At 45.8% G+C, this 26966-nt stretch overlaps 1 protein-coding gene across 1 annotated transcript in view; it reads right to left on the bottom strand.

Annotated features, from left to right (window-relative positions):
• Positions 1-26628, bottom strand: part of FER1L6 (fer-1 like family member 6) — a 146660-nt gene extending 120032 nt beyond the window's left edge. The window contains exons 1-3 of the mRNA XM_060127378.1: positions 26538-26628; positions 6990-7072; positions 908-1028 (exon numbers count right to left, since the gene is read on the bottom strand). Coding sequence (XP_059983361.1) covers positions 908-1028; positions 6990-7072; positions 26538-26560 — 227 coding nt within the window. The 5' untranslated portion in view covers positions 26561-26628. The remainder of the gene's footprint in view (positions 1-907; positions 1029-6989; positions 7073-26537) is intronic.
• Between the last annotated feature and the right edge of the window lie 338 nt (positions 26629-26966).

Genomic DNA, 26966 nt, shown 5'->3' with positions numbered 1-26966 from the left:
CGGTAGACTAAAAGCATTGATAGCCCCAATTACTGGCTTCCTTGTATCCAGGATTTTTACCCTGTAACTTGTAGCCTCCTCTTGCTGTGACATGGGCTAGACTTGTGACTTGCATTGGTCAACAGAATGCAGCAGAAATGACTTTTGCCAATTCCAAGCCTGGGCTCAAGAGATCTTGTGTACTTCCACTTTCTCTCCTGGAACCCTGCCATCACCACCATTGGAATAAGCTTGGAATAGCCTGCTGGAAGATCTAATACCGTATGGAGGAGAGGCCAGTGGTCCCAGGTAAAGCAATACTGGACCAGCCCACCACCAACCAACAGTCAAACTAAAATCAGCAGAACTGCCAAATGACAATAGACACATCAGTCATATACCTGTGACTACCTGGAACCAGTAAAACTATCCAAACTAACGCATGATAAGTGCTCATATTAAGCCACTGAGCTTAGGGGTTATTGGTTACATACCTATAGCTAACTGATACAACAAATTGCACGCAGAAGGCCAGTTTGTTCTGACTTTTTGTTGGGTAGTATAAGAACCACTTTCTCATTTGGGACAAACACAAAGCCAAGACATCTAGCATCTTGATGAATTAAAGAGCAGGTGAGGGACAGCACCTGATTCTGTCTCCTGTTGCTGCTGTCATTCCTGAACAATGAGGGACATGAGTACCTTAACTCAGGAAATTTAAGACTAGACGTTGGTAGAGCTGGGACCCTGGCCAGCACTGCCATAGAGAAAGTAGAGGAGACAAAACACTCAGTCTTCCTGCCTCAGACCTTCAGCTCCTGTAGACGGTGACTAGGTGTTATTCTCTGTTCTCCCAGAGCCTGCAGGAGCACCTGGAAGAGGGGAGGTGCTAGCAAATGTGTGCTGATTGCCTGTATCAATACTGTACCTTCTCTTTGGAGGAGCTGAGGGGACAGGAGAGGTGGAAGCATTGTCAGAAATCAAATCTCCTCCCAGGCCTTCCTGGTGAGAAAGCCCCTCCTGTGGTGCTTCTGCTTCACCTTGACCATCTAGAAAAGCAAACAAAAGGGACAGATCTATTAAATATGACACACTGTGGCAATATGAGCCTCAACTCTGTGTCCAGGCTATGCCAGTCACCGTAAGGTGTACAAGGACTGGTCAAAGACAGTCCTTGACCGCATGGACCTTAACATCTTATTGGCAGAAAAGCCAGACACATACTGTGTATTTTCTGTTTCCAAAAAAGAGAGGGAGTAGATTTGTATGCCTGGTATTGTGGAATTATGGATTATGAATTTAAAGATATGCTTTCGGGGTTTCCCCAGTGGCATAGTGGTTGAGAGTCCGCCAGCCGATGCAGGGGACATGGGTTCGTGCCCCGGTCCGGGAAGATCCCACATGCCGCGGAGCGGCTGGGCCCGTGAGCCATGGCCGCTGAGCCTGCGCGTCTGGAGCCTGTGCTCCGCAACGGGAGAGGCCACAACAGTGAGAGGCCCGCACACCGCGATGAAGAGTGGCCCCCGTTTGCCACAACTAGAGAAAGCCTCGCACAGAAACGAAGACCCAACTTAGCCAAAAATAAAATAAATAAATAAATTTAAAAAAATAGAAGAATGAGGAGCAACTGTTAGAGAATCAGGTTTACAGTGAACATTCTTAGGTACGTTATACATGCCAGAAACTGGGCTAGGTTAGACGTTCAGGATGGAGGAATTAACAAAATGTGGACCCCTCCCTCTAGGGGTTTACGTGCTGGAGGGTGAGACAGGCCTGCAGGCAGGAAGGCAGTGAGCTAAAGCATCATCCATAGCTAACTTATTCACTGATTGATTCATTCATTTTGTTCTTTCCAATCTACTCACCAAGGAGCTCCACTGCAACCTTCTTTAAAAAAATAAAAAATCATGTTTCTCTTTTGAAAACCCCTCCATGGCTTTCCACTGCACTTAGAACAAATCCGAAGTGCACACGCAACTCTAATTCCCTGTCCTACCTGACTGCCATCTCCTCCTCCTGGCCTACCTGCCCCCCGGCCCTACCCTCAGTGCTTTCTAGTCACACAGGCTGACTTCCATCCCTTCTAACAAGCTCTGTCCTGCTTGGAGTCTTTCTTCACAGGCAGCCCTCCGCCTGAGCTGCTCTCCCTGCCCACCCCTCGGGGGCTCACCCTCGATGCTGTAACTTAAATATGACCCCCCTGCTCAGGGAGCCCCTCTCAGACCACACTAAAAGAGATCCCCCAATAGTCTCCATGTAAGCACATTGTCTATTTTCTTTACAGCACTTTTCTCCACTTGTAATGCAGTTACCGCATCAGGGTCCCCATGGATAACAGACGGCCCGTCCACAGCAGGATGACTTGAGGACTTTTTACAAAGGTGTGGCTGTAGGAAAACCACAAAGGGTCGTACAGCTATCTGTGGCTAGGGCAGCCAAGCTGATACCACGTGGAGGCCCCCAAAATGAGGAGAGAGAACAGTTACCAGAACGTGGAAGGAGAGGAAGTCGGGTCTAGTCGGCTTTCCTAGGTGGAGGGGCACCCACCCTCCAGTTGAGGGACACATCCAACCACTGGGTCCTGACCTCACACTCCTTCCTCCCCCAGACCTCCTGCTGGGGTACCCCCTTGGGGAAGGGACCTGGGTTGTGCATCCATAGAGGTCAGCCTCCTGGGACAGAGAAGAGGTGGACAAGGGTGGAAGATAGATCTGGAGGGGCAAACAGAAGAATCCTCCACAGGGCTGTCTTCCCTCTAAACTATCCAATGTCACCACTACATACCCAGAACCGAGCACAGGACCCTACGCTCAGCAGACATTCTGTTAATATTTGTTATATAAATGAATGAATGATGATCATGGGAGGTACCCAACAACTACTCTTTGGGTAGCTAATTAATGGATGCGTCAGGATCATTGGAATTTTAGGAAATTAAGGCATAGCCATTATGTCTCAAAATACACAGATGTAAGAGCCACAGACTTTGAGAATCTCTAAACATTTCACCCAGAAAAGTCCTAACTTCCCCAGTCAGGCCAAGAAGGAAAGACCAATTTGCACTAAGTTCTGTAGACTTTGTTTTCGCTGTCTCCCACAGGGTCAGCCCCTGGCCAGTAGGATGGATGCTATTTACTTTTAGGAGGGCACTGACTCCTCTCCGCCCTGTTTGCTCTGTGGGCTGAAGACTCTAATTCAACATTGTGAAAATGACTCTACTACCCAAAGCAATCTACAGATTCAATGCATTCCCTATCAAACTACCACTGGCATTTTTCACAGAACTAGAACAAAACATTTCACAATTTGTATGGAAACACAAAAGACCCCGAATAGCCAAAGCAATCTTGAGAAAGAAAAACAGAGCTGGAGGAATCAGGCTCCCTGACTTCAGACTATACTACAAAGCTACAGTAATCAAGACAGTATGGTACTGACACAAAACAGATATATAGATCCTTGAAACAGGATAGAAAGCCCAGAGATAAACCCACGCACATATGGTCACCTTATCTTTGATAAAGGAGTCAGGAATGTACAGTGGAGAAAGGACAGCCTCTTCAATAAGTGGTGCTGGGAAAACTGGACAGGTACATGTAAAAGTATGAGATTAGATCACTCCCTAACACCATACACAAAAATAAGCTCAAAATGGATTAAAGACCTAGAGGTAAGGCCAGAAACTATCAAACTCTTAGAGGAAAACATAGACAGAACACTCTATGACATAAACCACAGCAAGATCCTTTTTGACCCCCCTCCCAGAGAAATGGAAATAAAAACAAAAATAAACTAATGGGACCTAATGAAACTTCAAAGCTTTTGCACAGCAAAGGAAACCATAAACAAGACCAAAAGACAACCCTCAGAATGGGAGAAAACATTTGCAAATGAAGCAACTTGACAAAGGATTAATCTCCAAAATTTACAAGCAGCTCATGCAGCTCAATAACAAAAAAATAAACAACCCAATCCAAAAATGGGAAGAAGATCTAAATAGACATTTCTCCAAAGAAGATATACAGACTGCCAGCAAACACATGAAAGAATGCTCAACATCATTAATCAACAGAGAAATGCAAATCAAAACTACAATGAGATATCATCTCACACCGGTCAGAATGGCCATCATCAAAAAATCTAGAAACAATAAATGCTGGAGAGGGTGTGGGGAAAAGGGAACACTCTTGCACTGCTGGTGGGAATGTGAATTGGTACAGCCACTATGGAGAACAGTATGGAGGTTCCTTAAAAAACTACAAATAGAACTACCATATGACCCAGCAATCCCACTACTGGGCATATACCCTGAGAAAAGCATAATGCAAAAAGAGTCATGGGGACTTCCCTGGTGGCTCAGTGAATAGGACTCCGGGCTCCCAGTGCAGGGGGCCCGGGTTCGATCCCTGGTCAGGGAACTAGATCCCACATGCATGCCGAGGCTGGGAGTTCGCATGCCACAACTGGGAAGGCTGAGTGCTGCAATAAGGAGCTGGTGAACCGCAACTAAGGAGCCTGCCTGCTGCAACTAAGACCCGGTACAACCAAATAAATAAATATTTAAAAAAAAAAAAAAAAAAAAAGAGTCATGTACCAAAATGTTCATTGCAGCTCTATTTACAATAGCCAGGAGATGGAAACAACCTATGTGTCCATCATCGGATGAATGGATAAAGAAGATGTGGCACATATATACAATGGAATATTACTCAGCCATAAAAAGAAACGAAACTGAGCTATTTGTGATGAGGCGGATAGACCTAGAGTCTGTCATACAGAGTGAAATAAGTCAGAAAGAGAAAGACAAATACCGTATGCTAACACATATATATGGAATTTAAGAAAAAAAAATGTCATGAAGAACCTAGGGGTAAGACAGGAATAAAGACACAGACCTACTAGAGAATGGACTTGAGGATATGGGGAGGGGGAAGGGTAAACTGTGACAAAGTGAGAGAGTGGCATGGACATATATACACTACCAAACGTAAGGTAGATAGCTAGTGGGAAGCAGCTGCATAGCACAGGGTGATCAGCCCGGTGCTTTGTGACCACCTAGAGGGGTGGGATAGGGAGGGTGGGAGGGAGGGAGACGCAAGAAGGAAGAGAGATGGGAACATATGTATATGTATAACTGATTCACTTTGTTATAAAGCAGAAACTAGCACACCATTGTAAAGCAATTATACTCCAATAAAGATGTTAAAAAAAAAAAAAAAGAGCCCTGGGGAGCCAGCTCCTCTGAAACGCCTATGGTCGGCTGCCCTAAATCTCCACCAGCTTGTTCCTTTCCCGCTGTGCAGTCAGTAAGGGCTCCTAACTGGAGGCTGACCCATGGGGTAGGAAAGCCTGGGCTCTGGTGTAAGACTGACCTAGCCTCAGGAGCCAGCTTCTGTACCTATTGGTTGTGTGACTTTTAGCAAACACTTATCGTCTCTGAACCTCTTATAAAACAGGGGCAAAGGAAACTACAATTCAGAGTCATGAATGATGTATGTAAAGTAAAAAACAGCAGGGGCTTTTTCAATGTGTCATAGATATTATTTTTCATAAGGTCCTTGAAGGAAGGAACTGTGTCTTATTCAACCTTGTATCTCCAGGACCTACTGCAGGGTCATAATTTCAAGGACACCAGGAAAGACCCCAGAGTCTTTTCTACCCAATCCCTGATACCTTCAACTTGAGTGAATAGACAAGTACTTCTATTAAGCTTTAAGCCTTGTCTCCACCTAAAATGTAATGCCTCTCCTGTCCCATCCAAGAATGACTTGATCGTTACTATCAACACTTTAATATGAATGTGTCTCTGTATTTTCCCATCGTAAGGTTAGGTTTTCCCTGAGGGTAAGGAGTGAAGCTAGGTGGAGGACAGGTTGCAGGGCACCTGCAGGGTACGCGGTGAAGGCTGAAGGACACACCCCTCCAAGGAGATGAGAGGGGTGAAAATAAAGCAGATTCACTGTACCATTTTGGTTTAGAAACGGTCCAGAAAGCTAGCCTTGAACCAGTTGCTGTCACGACCACCCAACGTAAGTTTCCAGACACCACCCCAGACCTGTCCATTGGAATCAGTTGATCATATTTGATTCAATACACATGAGTGTCTCCCTGATATGGGGCCTGGCCTCCACAGGCACAGGTCACACTGTAACTTGGAGCTTTGCTCTTCTGGAGAAGGAATCGCCCATTCTAAGCGCAGAAAGTCTGAGAGCCTGGATTTATCAATATATCCCAATGCCATTGCTTCCTGGCTCTGCACCTCCCACCCTCAAGGCTGGCTTCATGGGTCTGTGCAGCCCTGTAGGGTCCTGTGATCAGAAGGAACTCATTGCCCTTGGCCTAATGCTCTGCAGTCACCATCCAGATATTCTTAATAAGTTCTTAACAATGGCTTTGAATTTTCATTTTTCACTGAGCCCTGCAATTCTGCAGCTGGTCTTTTCCACACTTTACTTACTCTCTCTGCATCTCTGTAACCTCATTTGTGAAACTGGGATAGCCACACCTTCTGGTAGGATGACGGAGGGGTTAAATGAGACAGTATATGTAAAGCCTCCCCCAGAGCAGCTGCTACCCTCCCTCTGATTTTCAAAATCTCACTTGCTTCTCCCCATGATCGCGCGGTCAGCTCAGTAGCCCACGTCATGCCCACTTAACAAAGGGAGAAGCTGGGACTTGGAGCTGCTGAGTGACTTATCCTGGGCCACAGAGCAAATCAGAACAGAAATGGGAGCTTGAACCCTGTCACTGCCTCCTTGGGGGGAATCCTTCCGGGGTCCAGCAGGTGTCCACCCACCCTTGTTTGGCCAAGGGACCAGATGACCAGTGGCGCAGGGGGGGATCACTTTGGGCCTGCACTTGGGGTTGGCAGGGTCTGAAGACCCAGAAGGCAGCACAGTTCCCCCCTCACTCCTTGGAGAATGAATCCCATTCTCAGCCAAGGTGGGGTCAACCCTGGAGACCTGCAGGCCCCAGGGTGGTGGTCCCTCTCCACCCCTCAAAAGACTCACCTTGGGCACCCTGGTTGGCTAGGATTAACCCCTTCTCTGCTTTCTTCTTCTTCTTCTTCAGCTTCAGCCCAAACATCTCCTTTCTGAAAAAAAAAGAAAAATTAAAAAATACAGTGATAATAACTTTGACTCATTCAGACATGTTAAGAGAAAATACACGCACACACACACACACACACACACACACACTGAGTTCTTCTTCTGGAACCTGACCATCCTCCTAAACCACCCAGGATGGGCATCAAAAGACAAGTATCAGGATGACCCAACATCCTCTCCAGACTCTTACAGAAACCACAAAACCCCCTCCTAAACAGAAATCCTGAGGTCCACCTAGAACCACACTTAAATTAGGCATAATACAAATACTAATAACAGTAGCTGTTTTCTTCTCCATTTCTCTTTACTCAGATGTGCCAGGCATTCAAAACAAATGATATCATTTAATCATCACAGAAACCCTCTCCTATCCATCTTACAGATGAGGGGCCAAGGCCCAGAGAGGGTACGTAAAGTTTCCAAGGTCACACAGCTCTTAAGTGTCAGAGCTACCCCTGGAACCAGGCCTGTCTGATTTTAGAGCCCAGGCTCTAACCACAGGGTCACCTGAGCAGAATGAACACCCTCTCCACAGCTGAGCTCCAGACCATTTCTAAGGTCAAGAGGCTCTGGGATTTACTAAGGTCACTCCACAAGTGCACAGCTCAGCTGACATGTAGTATATGCCCAGAATATTAGCTATTATTATTATTATTATTAGCCATGAGCAGGAAGCTGTTTGGGGGCCTCCTCCTCAGCCCTGGAAAGGGGCCCAGTCTGTTGTTTCTAACTGACACCAGGAGCATCCCGACCCTCTGCCAGCCTGCTGAGAGAATCCATTTCTGGAGCTGCGCGGAAGGATGGAAGGTCAGAAAAAGTTCTGGCTTTGAGTCGGGCAGGCTGATGGGGTGGCCTTTGGAGACGGGAAGAAGAGGAACAGGGACAGAATGGAGGAGAAGGGAGGCAAGAACAGCAAAGGCTCGGACCCTCTCAGCGAGCATCCTGCAGTCCTGAGCAATGTGAGGACAGTGGCAGAACAACTGAAGTTTTCCATTTTCTTACATATTTAGGACTCAAGAGTGCGTGGACTGCAGTGGCCAAGATCAGGGCCTCCACAGCCAGACTGCCTGGGTGCTAATCCCAGCACCATCTCTGCGACCTTGAACAGGTCACTTAACCTCTGAAAACTCCAGGGTCCTCATGTGTAAATGAGATAACAAATGTAAAGCATTTAGCCCAGTACCTGGAACATACTAGTTGCTCAATAAATGTTAGCTATTCTTGTTATTATTTGAAGGGATAAGGTTAGAACTAATGAGAGGAAGCTACTAGGAGACATATGTCCCCTCCATTCACTTATTTATTTATTTCCTTATTTGTTTATTTATTCTTTTCATGTCCTGCCTTGATCCAGATGAGGAATTAAGGAGCCTTCCTCATTGGTGCTGCCTGAACAGTGGAATGCACTGCACTGGGTGGAAGTGAGTTCCCAGTTCCTGGAGATGTGCAAGCAGAGACCTAAGGACCACTGGTAAAAGATGTTGTAAAGAGGACAAACATCAAAAGCAGGGGCACTGGCCTAGTGGACTCCAGGGGTCCTTTGAGATCCTGAAATACAGTAGAATGATGGAAAGAATGGGTTCTGAATTTATAAGCAGCTCATGCAGCTCAATAACAAAAAAACAAACAACCCAATCCAAAAATGAGCAGAAGATCTAAATAGACATTTCTCCAGAGAAGATATACAGACTGCCAACAAACACATGAAAGAACGCTCAACATCATTAATCATTAGAGAAATGCAAATCAAAACTACAATGAGATATCATCTCACATCAGTCAGAACGGCCATCATCAAAAAATCTAGAAACAATAAATGCTGGAGAGGGTGTGGAGAAAAGGGAACCCACTTGCACTGTTGGTGGGAATGTAAATTGATACAGCCACTGTGGAGAACAGTATGGAGGTTCCTTAGAAAACTACAAATAGAACTACCACATGACCCAGCAATCCCACTACTGGGCATATACCCTGAGAAAACCATAATTCAAAAAGAGTCATGGCCGGGCACGGTGGCGCGTGCCTGTAGTCCCAGCTACTCAGGAGGCTGAGGCAGGAGGATCGCTTGAGCCCAGGAGTTCTGGGCTGTAGTGCGCTATGCCGATCGGGTGTCCGCACTAAGTTCGGCATCAATATGGTGACCTCCCGGGAGCGGGGGACCACCAGGTTGCCTAAGGAGGGGTGAACCGGCCCAGGTCGGAAACGGAGCAGGTCAAAACTCCCGTGCTGATCAGTAGTGGGATCGCGCCTGTGAATAGCCACTGCACTCCAGCCTGGGCAACATAGCGAGACCCCGTCTCTTAAAAAAAAAAAAAAAAAAAAGAGTCATGTACCAAAATGTTCACTGCAGCTCTATTTACAATAGCCAGGAGATGGAAACAACCTACATGTCCATCACCGGATGAATGGATAAAGAAGATGTGGCACATATATACAATGGAATATTACTCAGCCATAAAAAGAAACGAAACTGAGCTATTTGTAATGAGGCGGATAGACCTAGAGTCTGTCATACAAAGTGAAGTAAGTCAGAAAGAGAAAGACAAATACCGTATGCTAACACATATATATGGAATTTAAGAAAAAAAATATATCATGAAGAACCTGGGGGTAAAACAGGAATAAAGACACAGACCTACTAGAGAATGGACTTGAGGATATGGGGAGGGGGAAGGGTAAGCTGTGAAAAAGCGAGAGAGAGGCATGGACATATATACACTACCAAACGTAAGGCAGATAGCTAGTGGGAAGCAGCTGCATAGCACAGGGAGATCAGCTCGGTGCTTTGTGACCGCCTGGAGGGGTGGGAGGGAGACGCAAGAGGGAAGAGATATGGGGCATATGTATATGTATAACTGATTCACTCTGTTATAAAGCAGAAACTAACACACCACTGTAAAGCAATTATACCCCAATAAAGATGTAAAAAAAAAAAAAAAGAATGGGTTCTGGAACCACCCAGACATGATCGGATTGGGTAAGTCACAGCACTTCTCTGAGCCAGTTTCCACCTGAGTACAATGGAGATAAATGACACGGTACATACTTTACAGGATTGTTGTAAGAATATAATGAGGTAAGTAAGCAAAGCACCTAGGACAAAGCAAAGCTGTGATAAGAACACGCTTCTAAGTCTCCCAGGAATCTCAAATACACAAGGGAAATTCCCTTTTTTTCTGAAATTTCTTAAAGGAAATTTCCAATAATAGTTTTTGCTTTCCTGTTTTCAAAGGAGAGTTACCATGCAGAGGGTCCAAGGCCAGTCCCGTCCAGACCCTGAATTGCCACTGTGGTCCCCAAGGGCTCCCTGCCGTGATCATTTCACAGAGGCAGAATCTGATGTTCCTGGGAAATTGGCAAGCAGGCTCGACAGAGTACTTGAGAAGACTGAGTAACTTCCATCTGGAAACAGGAAGTTGCTACCAGTAAATGACAGTAGCTACCGGAGGGAGACTTAACACTCCTTTAGGAAGCTGACAGTTCATCACGGATGGCCTCAGCATTCCGAGCCCTCCCACAGGGCAGTGACTGAGGCATGGGGCATGCCACAGGCTACTGTCGTGGGCACGGGAGGAGGGAGAGATGCGCCACCTCTCAGAGTCAGGCACCCCTGCCCCTCCAAAACCAAGAGCTCCTAACCCTGCTGTCCATTAAACCCACCTAAGGAGTTTAAAATATACCAATGTCCAGAACCACCTTCAGAGATTTTTAATTAATTTGGGAGAAGAACCAGTTCTCAGGAGGTCTGCTCTAGACACAGCTCAGACCCCCTACAAAGGAAGCCAGAAACCTTCCAGTAATGCCCAAAGAATTTACAACCAGCTCTGCTCTCTGGGTGGATTGATGTTTGTTTCACAAACACACAAGGTTGTCTGCCTGAAACTCTGAGTCAGTTATCAAGGGCACTCCCAGCATGACTCCCAGCGTGAAAATGTTTCTTGATGAAAATTGATTTCTTCTCCTCAGCCCTGTGACATCCACAGTAGAGAGGGCACAGCTCGCCAGCCCTGAAAGATCTTGCCACTGGCAGATTGCACAGCCCAGGGTAAATTGGAGACACAAGACTCAGCTCAGGGCCCTGCTTGAAGCCACCTGTTAGCTCCAGAATTGGGGGCTGCATGCTTAAATCAGATGAACACGTTTCATTCTCACATGACACAATATTTCTTACCAAATCCACAGGGTGATGTTAAAAAAGGAAACAATGCTTATACAATGTAAAACATGCTATAAAGTATTACAATGTTGATGACAAGAAAACATGCTACAATATTCCCCTGAGTGAGTTCTGAAGGTTTTAAACATGCTTTGACACTCACCAAGTGCCAGGAATACCATGTTACATACATAAGCTCCTAGGATCCCCACCACGTACCACGAGGAGGATGCTATTATTATCCACTTTTACAAACAAGAGTTTGTCGGGGTTTCCAGCCAATATTTTGGGATCAACCAGTAAAGCAGGAAGACTTACCTGGTAAGTCTTCAAGGCAGTTGCCATCGTACTGGCCCCCCTCTCCAGTTTGCCGAGGATTCCGGCATGGGAACCTCCTGCCCCACTTCAAAGAAAGGATGGAACTCTCCAGTTTAGGGTCTACTGAATCTCCTCCCAGTGCCACCCCAAGATAAGTCAAGAGACACACAGCAACCCCCATACCACCCTGGTCTCCTCAGGGCGAAAGCTACCACGACTCCGATATCTACATCCAAACAGCGAGAACATTAAACAGTGCGCGTGTTTAACTTGCTTCCGCACATCTGTTCAAGGCGCCGTTGCTCCACGTTGAGCCCAGGGCTCGCACTGCCAGGGAGGCAGCCAGCCTGGCACACAGAAAGAGGAGCCCGGCAACTGGAGTTTGGGTCTCAACTATGACACTTTCTAGCTATGTCACTGCAGCTGGCCACAGGACTTCTCGGAGCTCCAGGCTCCTCTTCTGCAGGAAGTGGTGGTAAAGTTAACACTGCTTTTCTCACTGGGATATTGTGTATGTCACCTCATTGAACCCTCATGCTGAGCTGCTCTAAGCTCTACAAATAGCAACTTTACTGTCATGTCCACGGCTCAGGGGAGCCGAGATTAGGAAATCGCTCACAACCATGGTCACCTTGTGGTTTTCCACTTGTGTCACCAGATTCCCCTTCTGGAATCACCTTTTCTACCTTCAGTGCAGAAGAGAAGCAGCTCAGGCCAAGAGGCCAAACACTAAGTTAATTGCATCAATGGATGTGACCAGTACCGGCCCCTGCTACTCTCCTTCCCAGATAAGAAGACTCAGGTCACCTCTGCACCTCACCCTCCAGTTCCACTCATAACATCCAGTGTGGGAAAAAAAAAACAAAACACTTCGGGGCTTCCCTGGTGGCACAGTGGTTAAGAATCCACCTGCCAATGCAGGGGACATGGGTTCGAGCCCTGGTCCAGGAAGATCCCACATACCGCAAAGCAACAAAGCCCGTGCACCACAACTACTGAGCCTGAGCTCTAGAGCCCGTGAGCCACAACTACTAAAGCCCACGTGCAACAACTACTGAAGCCCACATGCCACAACTACTGAAGCCCACGCACCTAGAGCCCGTGCTCCGCAACGAGAAGCCACTGCAATGAGAAGCCCGTGCACTGCAACAAAGAATAGCCCTTGCTCACCACAACTAGAGAAAGCCAGCGCGCAGCAACGAAGACCCAACGGAGCCAAAATAGATAGATAGATAAATAAATTTATATATATAAAAAAACAACCACTTTGATTTGTGAATTTCTTTATACACGAACTCTTTAAAACTTTAAAAAATATATTATATTTAATAAAATTCCTTTATCAGAAGAATGTATTTGCAGGTAATCAAGTCTATCCTAAAAAACAAAACAAAATCAAGCTTTATCACCATTTTGAGGTTATCCAGAGAGCCCTGGGTAAATTTCCCATTGCTACTAGGAAATACCTTCTTGGGTATATGCTATCTGTGTACTCATCTTACTTCTAGGACTGGCATATATTTATTAAAGGCAAACCAGCAAACATAGAAACAGCCATAATGTGGGCTTTGACAGAAGATTGTTAAAATACAAACCTATGTGACATCTTGCCTTGTTAAGACTCCGAAACTTGTTTTCCTCTCTGCCCGTGATCTTCCCATTACTGCTCTCCTGACCATATCCATTTACTTAGGACAATGATGGTCAACTTTGGCTGTACATCAGATTCACGTGAGGGAGCATTCTAAAACTATCTCCCACACTACGGCCAGATCCCATCCCAGAGTCTGAGTTCATTGGTCAGCACCGGGGCCAAGCTGCAGTAGTTTTTTAAGTTCCCCAGGTGATTCTAAAGTGCAGCAGGGTTGCAAACCCCTGTGGCTAAGTAATCAGTGCCAATGAGCTGTGTTCTCAAAGTTCATATATACATATATATATATAGTGTGTGTGTGTGTGTGTGTGTGGTACGCGGGCCTCTCACTGTTGTGGCCTCTCCCGTTGCAGAGCACAGGCTCCGGACGCGCAGGCTCAGCAGCCATGGCTCACGGGCCCAGCCGCTCCGTGGCATGTGGGATCTTCCCGGACTGGGGCGCGAACCCGTGTCCCCTGCATCGGCAGGCGGACTCTCAACCACTGCGCCGCCAGGGAAGCCCAGCCCACTTCTTACCTATCACTTTGTCTCTCACTAAATTCTTTCTGAGACGAGACATCAAGGACCTCAGATTCACCGGGAACACTCCCCCATCCCTTCAATCTGAGGGGCTCCATTTCTATCTGTTCTATATATTAAGGTGTAAAGTTTGAAAACCACTCATCAAGACTAACCTACTCGTTTGGCCAGTAGGGAAACTGAGGCCCAGAAAGAAACTAGGAACCAAATCAAGATCATATACCTGTTTATTGAAACTGCTGGGACTTCTGGGTGCCCATTTATCCTGTGTTCACCCCCCAGAAATGCTAAGACCTCAGCAAGCATGGACCTCCACAGCCCTCCCTCTCCAAACCCAGGCCGGGGGAACTCTGATAACAGACACACCTCGAATCCCGTTCATTCAAAAATGGACTTTTTCCTTCCATAGAGCTGTACTTCAGAACCCCTGTGCATTACAGAAAATGCTCCAAGGGGTTAAATATGATAATCTAATCACTTTCCTCTGGATAGTTAAAAAAGCCAAATGAAAGAAATTTCACAACTGTTAAAAGCAAAAGCAACTTGCTCAAAGTCACCCAGCTACAAGTTGGCCAAGATGGGGACAGAGTCCGGTCTCCTCACAGCCAGATGAATGCTCTTCCTCCTAGACCATGCTGGGATGGATAATTTGTTCTCTACAGTCATCCATTTTATTATTTAGTATCATTATTCAAAGTGCTCTGGGGCAATCAATAGCTGCTGTTCATTAAGCGTGTAGGATAAGCAAGGCATTGGCTTAAGGTCCTGCATACATGTTTTTTCATCTAATCATCCCAATAACCATCCGATGGAAAGGTTCAATCTCTTTTACAAATGCGAAAATTAAAGCCTAGGAGGTTAAGTAACCTGCCTAAGATCCCATAGCTCTAAGCTGCGACAAAACTCTATCCAACCTCCACTCCATACCACCTCCCAAATACCAATCAGAGCCACAATTTTTCAAGCACCTAACCAGAGTCAGGTACTAGGCAATCCTCACTTCCCAGATGGTAAACACCACAGTTCAGAGAGGTTTGGAAACTTGACTACAGCCACACAGCATCCGTTGCTGAAGCCCAGCCTCTTTGCACTCTGCAACCTCGCTCATTGTGACCCTAAGGTTCCCAGCAGCCTAGACAGCAACAGAGTCAAGCTCAGTAATAAGAAGAAGAGCAACCGGTCTCACCTTGACCAGTGAAGGCTCCTGACCTTGTCCAGAAATACTCACGATAACTAACTTCTTGGCCTCAAGGCAGGTCAGCAGGGTAGGAGGTGCAGCGTCCAGCACTGGTCTTTGGGAGGAGAAAGTCTACCCTCTAGAATGGAGAGGGTCTCGGGCACGAGGCTGTCTCCTCCAGACGGGCAGGTGTCTCCCAGAAAATGCCCTTTTTGCTGTGTCTGCCCGGCAGCTCCCTATCTCTGTTTGAAATCCAGAGCCCAAGACTGATCTGCAAACACAGCAGCTCAGAGCAGATCCTGAGAGGAGGGGCCTCCAGGGTGTTTTATTCCAAGTCAGGTAGCCACAGGTAGGTCAAGGCTCAAAGAAACTCCAGCTCCAGACAGTGCCAAAGCCCTGGATACTTTCTAGCCACCGTCCAGCCATCAAAGTTGGATTTTTAATTATTTCACCATCCCCTACTCATTTGCAGTAATGAATATGTTTTCACTTTACTTGGGGCCAGTTCTAGGTACTTTTACAAGTATTATCCTATTTAAGTCCCACAACAGCCCTCAGAGGTAGGTACTATCACTGTGCCCAATGTACAGATGGTGAAACTGAGCCACAGAGGGGCTGGTAAGTGCTGGGATTTGAACCAAGGCCACCTGCCCTCAGAGCCTGTGCTCTCAGGCCCTCCAGCCTGCTCTCTGTGGCATTTCATTGGGACTTGTAGTCTGAGGTTATTTCAAAGATGTCAAGTTTAGAAAGGAGACAAATAAAAAGAAGGCATTTGGGTGGATCAGATGCTTCAGAAGTCATTGCCTGGAGTGGGTTGAATAGTGGCTGCCCAAAATATACACATTTGGGAAACTGTGAATGTGCCCTTATTTGCAAAAAAGAGTCTTTGCAAATGTAATTAAGTTAAAGATCTCAAGATGAGATCATTCTGGATTACGTGAGTGGGTGTTAAACCCAAAGGCAAGTGTTCTTACAAGAAACAGAAAAGAAGACACACAGAGAAGGCCATGTGAAGACAGACGCAGAGATCGGAATGATGGGACCACAAGCCGAGAAATGCCTGGGGCCACCAGAAGCTGGAAGAGGCAAGGAAGGATTCTCTCCCAGAGCCTTCAGACGGAGCATAATCCTCTCAGCACCTTGGTTTCAGACTTCTGGCCTCCAGAACTGGGAGAGGATACATTTCTGTTGTTCAAAGCCTCCCAGTTTTTGGTCATTTGTATGGCAGCACCAAGGAACTGATCCACTGCCCTTTGTTACTTCCTCTTGAGCTTTTTTTTAATTTAATTAATTTTGGCTGTGTTGGGTGTTCGTTGCTGCGCGCGGGCTTTCTCTAGTTGCGGCGAGCAGGGGCTACTCTTCGTTGAGGTGCGCGGGCTCCTCATTGTGGTGGCTTCTCTTGCTGCAGAGCACGGGCTCTAGGTGCGTGGGCTTCAGTAGTTGTGGCACGCGGGCTCAGTAGTTGTGACTTGCGGGCTCAGTTGCTCCGCGACATGTGGGATCTTCCCGGACCAGGGATCAAACCCGTGTCCCCTGCGCTGGCAGGCGGATTCTTAACCGCTGCACCACCAGGGAAGCCCCCCTCTTGCACTTCTTAATGGCACCACAGGAAAGGAAAGAAAGTGGGTGCACTCCACTGAGCCCCTCATGCGGAAGAATGGGAAGTTGACGCCTGTGGGCCAGGCAGTGGTGTAAGAGCCTCCAAGGGGCAGGACTGCAAGGCAGGAAGGCAGGCGGGTGGGGAGAAGGTTTTGCAAGTGAGGACTGAGCAGGTTACAGAGTAGCTCACAAGGCAGCCTCGTTCAACATCCGCAACTGAGCTCATTGTCTCCAGAGAAATGGGCCTTGGCTCAGGGGTTCACAGATGGGGCACAGGCTTCCTGAAGCATCCCACCTCCTGTTTTTGGTCATCATAGATTTGATCCCAATCAGAAGCAAAGATGTCAGAGATTACTGAGCCCCAACCTTACACGTTACAAAAGGGGAAAATGATGACTAAAGAGGTGATGTGGTCTGAGGTCACATAGCCAATCATGGAACCGTCAGAGCTGGAAACTTGTCTCCTGATTCCTGAGCCGTTCAAGGGAACCAAACCTCCTCCCCTTGTCTGATCTGTTCTTCACAAAAGAAGATCCTGTGGCAACTCTTTTCTGAGCTCAACAGCCCCAGGGGGCCCCAAGTGTTCTCTAGCTAAAGCTCAAATCCCTCCTCCTAGGATTTAAGTTTATTTCTCCTTGTTTGCAGAATGACAGCCTTACCATGTGGCTGCTATGTCTGGCTCAGATACAAGTACACATCATAACAACAGAAGTCATCTGGCTGCACAGTACACATTCAATCATAAATGTTTGCTGATTGCTCATCGCAGGGAAAAACCAAATGGACAACCCCGCAGCCTTATTTCTCTACTTCATCTCGTGCTGCTTGCTCTCTCTGCTCCGACCACACCACCTTCCTTCAGCAACTTGACTGAAACACGCCCTTCCCTCCGGGTCTTTGCACATGCTCTTCTCTGTGCCTAGAATCCATATGCCCTCCCACACCTCTCTGCCCCATTAACTCCATCCCATCCCTTAGAAAGATGTCACTTAACGTCACAAGGACACTGATGTGTATAAAATTGATGACTAATAAGAACCTGCTGTATAAAAATAAAATAAAATAAAATAAAAAACATCACAAAGCCTTCCCTGAAGCTCCCCTTCCCCCGCCCCCTCCCATAGGCTCAGCAGGTCCTCACATTCCCCGTGCTTTTTCTTTTCATCACTTATCATAGTTTGTCATTTTATTTTTACATGATTTTTTTCATGAGTGTCCATTAGACCAAAAGTTCCATTAGGGTAGGAACTCTCTCTAGTTGATTCACCACTGTCTTCCCTGCACCCAGCATTAATTGTGCACCCTGCACAAACATTAATTGAACAAAATGCTGAGCTGGTGCAAAGAAATGTACAAAGAAGGAATAGACAAAACTGCCACCTCTCAGGAAAGTAGAACCAAATAGATGAGCGACAGTCACCTCTTTAAGAAATTACCCAGTCACACATCACCCCTGCTACTCCACTTACCCTGTTTCCTGTGCTTGCCCCTCAAACATTTTAGCCCCAACTGATACTTCTCCAAAAGGGGGAAAGGATGAATTGGTAAAACTCAAAGGGGCCAATAGGGTAACTGATATACAGCTCTGGAAAACGAACTTCAGAGGAGTGTTGCTGTACAATTGTCTAGAATGCAGATCGGGAATTGTCTTAACAATTCAGTTAGCTTCAGAATTATTTTAGAAATTCTCAAAAGAGAGACTATATTGCAAAGCAAGAACGTTATGAAACTCTCCTCCAACCTTCCTCGCTCTGGGAAGAGAAATAACCCTTTGCATGAAGCTGCTACATCCATTCCAGATACAAGTGCAGATCACATCAGCAGAAATCATCCTCCGCCCTCCCCCATGCTTTGCCTCCTGCCATGTGGCCTCTGCCAGAGGGAATAAATTTCAGCGTCTACAATCTTTATCCCACATACCGTCTTAGTCATGGAGTGTTTCTTTAGAGAACTCATAACAGTTGTTATCATGATTCAACAAACACTTACTCACTACCTATTAGATGCCCAGCACTGCAGTGGGCCTGTGGGAAGTTCAGAGCAATGAGGGAAAAGACAGTGTGATGTGGTCAAGGGGCACAATGGCTTTCTAGCAGCTAATACACTTGAAAAGGCTTCAGCCACTCCATCATAATATTCTTTCTTATTTCTAGAATGCTTCGTAGATTACAAAGAACTTTCATGTACCACTATGTGTCACGGCAGCTATGTGACATAGAAAGGTTTCCCTGCTACTTGGTAGATTAATCATTTAGGTTCCAGAACCTGGAATGACTTACTCAAGTCTGCATGGTTAAAAAAGGGCCAAAGCTAGAAATTGTGGCAGTCATGAAAAAGTGCCACTCAGATCTCTGGCTGCATGAAGCATAGTTGACTGACCGCCCCAGCTCCTATAACTCTCGATTCACTACTGTGTCACACGAGGCCATGCTGCCCATGGGCTGCTCCCAGCAAATGACTAACCACAGCAAATGAACTAATCCTGCAAGACACGGGACGCCTCTAACGGATAACTTAGGCCACAAGGCTCCCTCCTGACCTGGAGGAAACGGTTTTAGAAGAATCTTCCTACCCAATTTCCCTTCCTTCCTGCTCTCCATCACAGGGGTCAAATTTGCATCGTGGTCTGAAGACTCTCTGCTTTCTCCTACTCCTTCCTCTTTGTCCTTCCCACGCGTTTCCCCAAATAAATCTTGAGCACGTCAATCCCATCTTGGAATCTGCTCTTTGGAGGTACCACCCCAACAGAACTCTAAATCCAGACTTTATCATTCACAAATGGACCTTCCACAAATAAAGAGATTCCATTTTGAAATATATTTGGAAAATGCTGGAGTTACCCCAGTTTTACAGGGCTTCTTAGATTCAACAGTACGCTTACATGAAATAAGACTCCTCAAAAGCATGAAAGTACCACAGAATCGAGTGGTTCCCAACCTGATTTGACAGCAAAACTTTTTAATTCAGTTCCCCTGAATTGGAGACGGGCAGACTGGAACACAGATCACAATCTGAGAAATCCTGCTAACAAGTAGACACCCTCCAACAAGTGGACACCTATCCTTTCCTCAGCCTTGCTAAAAAGCCTCAAAAGGATGGTTTGATATTCCCTTCTCTTGCTATACCCAAATGGATGTGCAATAATACTGCCAAAAACAGACTGAAAAAGCAAGGGACCCAGGCAACCCTCAATGTCATCGTCCCTGGAAGAATAGGAAATTAATTATCCTTTACATTAAAGCTTTGCTCCTATTTTTAGCAAATGGTTTGATTTTCATTATTTAAAATAGGTGTCATCTTTAAGAAACAGGTGAACTGAATAAGATAGGAAACGTAAACAGTGGACTCTAAATCGTCTATAGGTTTTGATACTGGACCTATTATTACGGGCATTACTCTGTTGTTTTAATAGATATTAAAATGTTTCTACTCAATGTTGAAAGTCAGTGGTTGTACCTAACTCTCCTTCATGATTCAACAATTGAATGAAAGGGGAATAAATCCACTGATACAAATTGGGCTATAGCTTTTCTGTAAACTTCCTAGAGATGCAGAAGCTAAGCACATTTGAAGCTTAGTGGGAAAAGGCATTTCTATGTACCAAGGAGGTGTTCCCTGTGTAAACAGTTAGGTGAGAGTCATCTGAAAGGCCAAACTAGGGTCACTTAAGGCACAAGAGACCTAAAATGAGTCTACATGGGATTCAGTTTTCCTGAATTCACTGCTGTTCCTTCTTCTCCCTCCCTGAGATGTACAGTAATGGAAAGAAGATGTTCTTGGCAAGAAGGAAAGGGGAAACCAGCGAATTGCTTTTGATCACCCACCATGGAAATGAGAAATAGCAACAGGATTTCAAAAGCGATGAGTCAGCAGAAGTCACCTGGTGGAGAAGGAGAAGAGGGAAAGTAGTTCATGGTAGCTGCAATCAGTCAAAGCAGAGACGGAGGAGCTGAGTCTGCATAATGATCGAGCAATAAATAGCCAAGGGAAGCCTGATGTCTAGGGGCTGATGTGAACTCTGAACAGCATACCAGTTCCTGAGCAACGCTTCCGTCCCTAATAATAATAATAATGGCAATTATAATGTGAGCATTAATGAATGCCAGGAACCGTGGCAAACACTTTTATATTCTTATTTCATCCTCAAAACGACTCTGTAAAGTATCTACTATTGTTCCCTATTTTACAGATAAGGAAACAGATACCCAGAGAGCTTAAGTTGATTTGCCCAGGATCAACCATCCTGCAGGTAGCAGAGCCAATTCTTGTCTCTGACACCTTTGCTCTTAACTTCCACACTTCACTGCTTCACTATCCCATATTCAACGTATCCATAGGACAAGCTCCATTATTGGAGGTAACCTACATGTTATTTTGTTCTGTGCAACAACAACAACAAAAAACCCCAAATCACACTTATACAGCACAGCACAGGGGAATCATCACCAAAACCGTCTACAGGGCAAGTCTCTTTCTGGAAAGTACTATCATGTTTTAAAAGATCCAGGAGAAATAGGCCATCCTCCTTCTACTATTGTTGTACAATGAAAAGGGGATGACTTTGATTCCATGGAACTGTAAAATTCTAATAGATTGAAGTGCATTTGAGAACGGTTACCATCACCCTTGATTTCTTCCCAAGCATACTGAAAGCTCTTAAAGGACAGAGACAAGATATATTTCACTTTTCTTGCCCTCAGCATCCCATCCAGTGTAGGCATCCAAATAATGTTATACAGAAGGTTTTGAAGCTCTGATAGATTATCTATGTCTGCACCCCACAGCCTCTCCCAGACAACAGTGACTTTCCCATGACCCGTTTCTGGAGCTTCAGTGATCAGTTAAGTCCAGTCCGGAACGTGCTGTTTTTTTGCCAAAGTTCTGGGATGTGTTTGCCAGTGCTGAAGTTGGGAAAAGATTTTCACCTTCCTGCTTTTTCTAACACTTTAATCATAAGAGGTTAGATATAACCTGGAAAGTCTTACTCCGGAGAATAAGGAAATGCTCAGAAACCTATGGGAACATGTCGAAAGGACACAGGAGCCAACCTGAAGGGGCTCCCTCTGGCAAAATATGGAACAATTTGAGTATCAAAATCAATAACAAAAGGAAGGGATTATAACACATTAAATAATAATCCAAAAACCCATATTGATACTGAAAAGGGGGAAGTGTTGGGAGAGGAAGAGAGAGGGGAAACCTCTTTTTATACTCAGAGGTAATAAAGGAAAATAAGATTATAGACCACCATTTACCATCTCTAGAGTGATTGCTAATTATCACTAAGAATCATCAGTGGAGGCTAAAACCTGTCCCTGTATCCCCTAAAATCATTGCTTATTCCCCAGCCGTATGTGCCTTGTGTCTGTAACTGGGAAACAGTTCACTACCCTCCTCTTCACAACTGCCCATACTTAGTGTGTTAAGTCCCTGGTCTGCTGGGATTATAAGAATCTCCAAGGGGAGACAGAGACAGTAATATTTGATAGCACACAATGAATTGTTAACGAGGCCATTTGAAATTTGTGGATGGAAAGAAACTTCCCAGGTTCTGTTCAATTCCATCCTTGAAAAAAAAAAAAAAGAAGTCTCTGCAGCTCCCCAGACAGGCCTTTTCTATGGTGGCCTCTCACAGTGGGTTTGACAGTTGGCAAAAGGATTTGTAAGGAGCTCTTAACTGGAATCCTGCTCTACTAACTGCCTTTTGTCTTTGTAACCCAAGATTTACTTTCTCATACAGGTGTGTACACAGCAAGGGAATGCTAATGGAACCAAGAGAGGTCCAGACACGCTAACTGCCAAGTCAGACCTTCAGCAAACACCCCTCCTCGATCACATGAAGAGGAAGTACATGAAAAGGGAGCTGATTCTTGGGAATGATTTCCTACAAGCCTCTTTCTTAGGAAGGAGGCCGGGCTGGAATAAAACTCACCCGCTGACCCTGCAAAGCTTTGGTGAGGCTTTTGGTACACGAGACTGGTTCTTCAGGAGGGCAGCCTGCCAGGAGGTTCATGAACCCCCAGATTCAGAGATGCCCATTAACAAATCACTTTCCTCATGGGATTTAAGAAAAGATGTAAAAAATGCCAGCAAGGTCTCCGGAGCCTCAGGGGGAGTGACCAGCGGGCGAGAACAACAGAACCACAGTGGGCTGGGGGCCAGGTGTTGGCTTTGGTCAGCCACCAGCTGAGAAACGTTTCCCACACCAGCCTCCAGGAGGAAGCCCAAGCCAGGCCTCCTCACAAAGGCAGATTGAGACAGGACCTCCCGTCTCGGTCTCTGGAGGCCCTTCTCAAATTGCTAAAACCGAGACTAATAAGAATGGCACCTGCTCGTTGAGGTGAGTTCACCATGTGCCTGGCACTCTGCTGAGTGTTAGACACGCCCCATCGTAGTTTGTCCCAAGGTGACCCCTGAAGTGGGTATAATGTCCTTCCTATTTTAAAGATGAGAAAACTGAGGGGACCTAGAGAGGTGCCCAGGTAAGACCACTCAAACAGTAAGTGGTGGAAAGGGAATTCAAACCGAGGCAGCCAGTCCTTCTTGGAGTCTGTGAGATTAGTCACTGCGCCCTCCAGCCCGAGTCATGGGTGTTCCCCCCTCACTGCTGAGCTCTGTGTCTCCTCCTTCTCTGACTAAGGCCCAGCTGTAATGAATGGCTTCATCCTCTGTCTCCGGAGGATATATATTAATATAAATACAAATATAAAAATAATACAATATAGCCTCTTATGGCACTGTTAGTTCATTTATTCTTTATAGATAGCAAGGATACATGAGACACAAAAGATAAAACCAGGAAGGGGGGGAAATATGGTTATAAAAATATAAAAGGTCAGGGCTTCCCTGGTGGCGCAGTGGTTGAGAGTCCGCCTGCCGATGCAGGGGACACGGGTTCGCGCCGCGGTCCGGGAAGATCCCACATGCTGCGGAGCGCTGGGCCCGTGAGCCATGGCCGCTGAGCCTGTGCGTCCGGAGCCTGTGCTCCGCAACGGGAGAGGCCACAACAGTGAGAGGCCCGCATACCGCAAAAAAAAAAAAAAAAAAAAGATGAGTATTAATCTCTGGGAGTAGGATTTGGGTTAATTTTACTTGCATCTTTATACATTTTTCTGTGTTGTTTTACATTTTAATAAAGGCTGTGTATTATGTTTACAATCAGCAAAACCTGTAAAGCTCTTTTCGTTTTGGAAAAAAAAAAAGTATCTGGAACAAGGAGGCTCTTACCAAACACTAGTTAAATGGAAAGTGACTCATGGTCCTTTCGGCACCAGCAGGATTATCCAAATGGCATGAATAAATAAAGAGCTGAAGGGCCTTCCTGATGTTATATTGCACCAAAATGCCCTAGTCTGTTCCCTGAGTAAACACCACGGCAGTAATGTTGTTATTGATGTGGCGAGGACCCCAACATCAGTGAAATCCTTCACAGTTTTGAAAGGCTTTTGCTTTCAATGTCTCATTTGACCTTCAAAACCAGATTTGTGACTATTCCCCAAACTAAATTCCCTAAATGTCTGTCCAGCCACTGTTAGGCAACATTTCCAGGCCGGCGATGGCACAGTTGCTTGTTGGTTGGACAAATGGGTGGATGGATGGATGGATACTAAAGGAGTGAATTCTTTTCCCTCTTTTACAGACAAGAAAACAGAGAAGCAGAGTTGAAGCAACATGCCTAGGGTGATACAGTTAGTAAACTAGGGTGATACAGTTAGTAAATGATTAACTCAGGGGTTGCAATCATTCTTGTATATGGTTTCTTAATCAGCCCTCTTTTATCAAAATGCACCCACCAAATCTGTTTTCTTTGGGAGGAAACTCTTCACTATCACTGACAGACATATACTTGATAATCAGGGGTGATAATCAAAATATCGGTGGCATGGGTATTGACCTGTCAGAATGGCACTGGTTCCTGGACACCTCCTGCCATGCCAGGCATTAACCCATTAATTGCTGGATGTAGGTGGTCCTGGGTGTCAGAACGACATTCAGTGGGCTCAAGACAGGAGCCCACTCAGCCACTGGTATGGAGCTAGTCAGCCACTGGTATGGAACAGTTTCATTATTTTACCAATGAATGCAGCCATACAAGTGCATAACAGCTGGATATAAGCCCTGCCCCAAACCCTCTGCAACACTGAAGTGTTGGTCCCCACGTGAGAAGTTCTGCTCTCTCGCCACTCACAGCACAGACCTTTCCCCAGGCACTATTTATAATGCCACTTAAAACCTTCATCCTGACACATCCAATCTGCATGCATAAATGAAATCGAATGCCATTATCCTCTTCTGAAAATTATCCTGAGCCCGACCGACCATGACAGGGGATAAGGGCAGGCACTGGGAGGGAAAGAATGATTACAATGAGGGAGAGGATGAGCTAAAATCTCAAAAAATACAAGACAGCAGCACAGAAGACCAGCCCTCACCATGAACCCAGTGCTCCCTGGACACACACACACACTGTGTAAGTGCAGCTTTGTTCTAGGCACCAGGTAAGATTCTGGAAGACAGACTGTCCCTGACCTCAATCTGTTCAGAGTCCAGGAAGGCAGCAAGAGAGACATTGGAAGTAGCTGTTGTATAAATGGAAAGTTTAGAGAGGAGAAGAGCACTATGGGATTTCAGAGGAGAGAGTTTCTTTCCACCAGAGGAAATCTAGGAAGGCTGCCTGAGGAAGGCGGCCTTGACCCAAGTCTTCTTTAGAAACAGTGGCAGTTACACTTGGGAAGGAAGGAAAACGTGCCATCAGAGATTAACACAAGCCAGTCCGGAAGCAAACATCATTGTCCAAGCATTTACCAGCAAAATACACAGAACGGACATCGTACATACTTAACTGAGCTTGTCATTCCCAAAGACATCATGCTTTCTTACCTCCCAGCCTTTACTTGTGCTGTGCCTTCTACCTGGAATATTCTCTCTCACCTTCACCTCCACTTCCACATTCAAGAATGTTGTTTACCATTCACCCTCCACTTCTCAGCTTAGATGCCCTTTTTCCAAGAAGCCTTCCGTGATCCTCCAGAATGGGTGAAATTTCTCTTCCCACCCGGGCGTCTACCCCTATCATAATCTCACAACACCCAAATCATAGTCGTCTATTTTGTTATTCATCAATATCACTTGTCTGTAAGTGCTTTGAGAGAAGAATCTGGGTGATCCATTTTTGTGGACCCAGTGCCTGGTAAGGTGCTGTACTCATAGCAGATATATTTAATAAATGACTGAGTTTTCAAAAATGATTCAGCAGCCCAATCATGTACTGTTACGCCAATCTCGTCCCCAAGCAGAGCTGAGGGCTGCCCGTGTAATTCTACCAAGTTGCTTTGTAGATGAAAAGATACAAATGTCCTTAGATCCCTTTTAACCAGCCCCAAGCAAAATGAAGAGCCAAGTCGTGTGTTCTGAACACACGACTATCTCCCCCAAGGCCCTTGTGGCCACAGGGGTGCAGGCTGAGCCCCAGCAAAGCTCCCCTGGCAAGTCCAAAAATGAGACCATAGGACTAAAAAGACACCACCTCTTATTCACGAACCGAGAGAAGAGATTTTGAGGCAGGAGGAGAAGGCCAGAGGGAGAAAAGAAACCACAGGCTTAAGGTGGCTTTACAGGATAGTGAAATTACATAAGGAAAGGTCCTGCTTTCCGAAAATAACAGCATTTAATATTAACCCTTTGTAGTCCAGTTAAAAAAATTAAAGGAAATTTTTTAATGTTCAAAATGTTAACAATGGTTATCTCCAGTGATATTGTGAGTGATTTTTAAAATCCTCATGACTCCTATATTTTCCAGATTTTCTACAATGAAAATTATATATTTTCTCATCAGATGGGAAAAATGTGTCCTTTAAGTGCATGATCAGGCCCAAATGTCCCACCTGGCCCACAACCTTTGCCTCCTAAGCCTTAAGTCTTAGTTAACCTTTAAGGGTTTTTTGAAGAGAAACCCTCACCCCCAGCTCCCAGCCCTTTGGCTGTGGCCACACCCAGAAGTCTTCACTTTAGGAGAAGGAAATATATTACTTGGCTTTGGATGGCTTCTCCATTCTTCCTCTTCTTGGTGGCTCCTCTGGGCTAGGAATTGGCAAAGTCCTGGTGTCTGGCTTTATCCAGCTCCTGGGCACAGGTTTCTGAGTTTCAGAGTCATCTGGAGGGTGAGACTGTTGGGGGTGTGGCTGAATCCACACTCACTGATGTGCATGGCTGTTCTTGAGCATCATGTTACCCAGTGTAATCAAAGGCGCAAAAGGAAACCATCCCACGAAGAGCGGACCCATCTGTCAGGCTTCTTAACCACTCCCACCCAGTGGCATGTGTCTTAATTCCCTTCAATGACAGAATCAAAAGCTAAATGCCTTCAAGCCTCAAACTCATATTCTTCTAAGAATTATGTGATAAGACCACCTCATCTCAAGGAAAACACGCTATTAAGATCACTCAGGGGGACTTCCC

The sequence above is a fragment of the Lagenorhynchus albirostris genome, chromosome 17 (assembly GCF_949774975.1).
Source record: "Lagenorhynchus albirostris chromosome 17, mLagAlb1.1, whole genome shotgun sequence".
NCBI lineage: Eukaryota > Metazoa > Chordata > Mammalia > Artiodactyla > Delphinidae > Lagenorhynchus > Lagenorhynchus albirostris.
The sequence above is the reverse complement of the archived record's forward strand: the minus strand, read 5'-3'. Positions and strand labels throughout refer to the sequence as shown.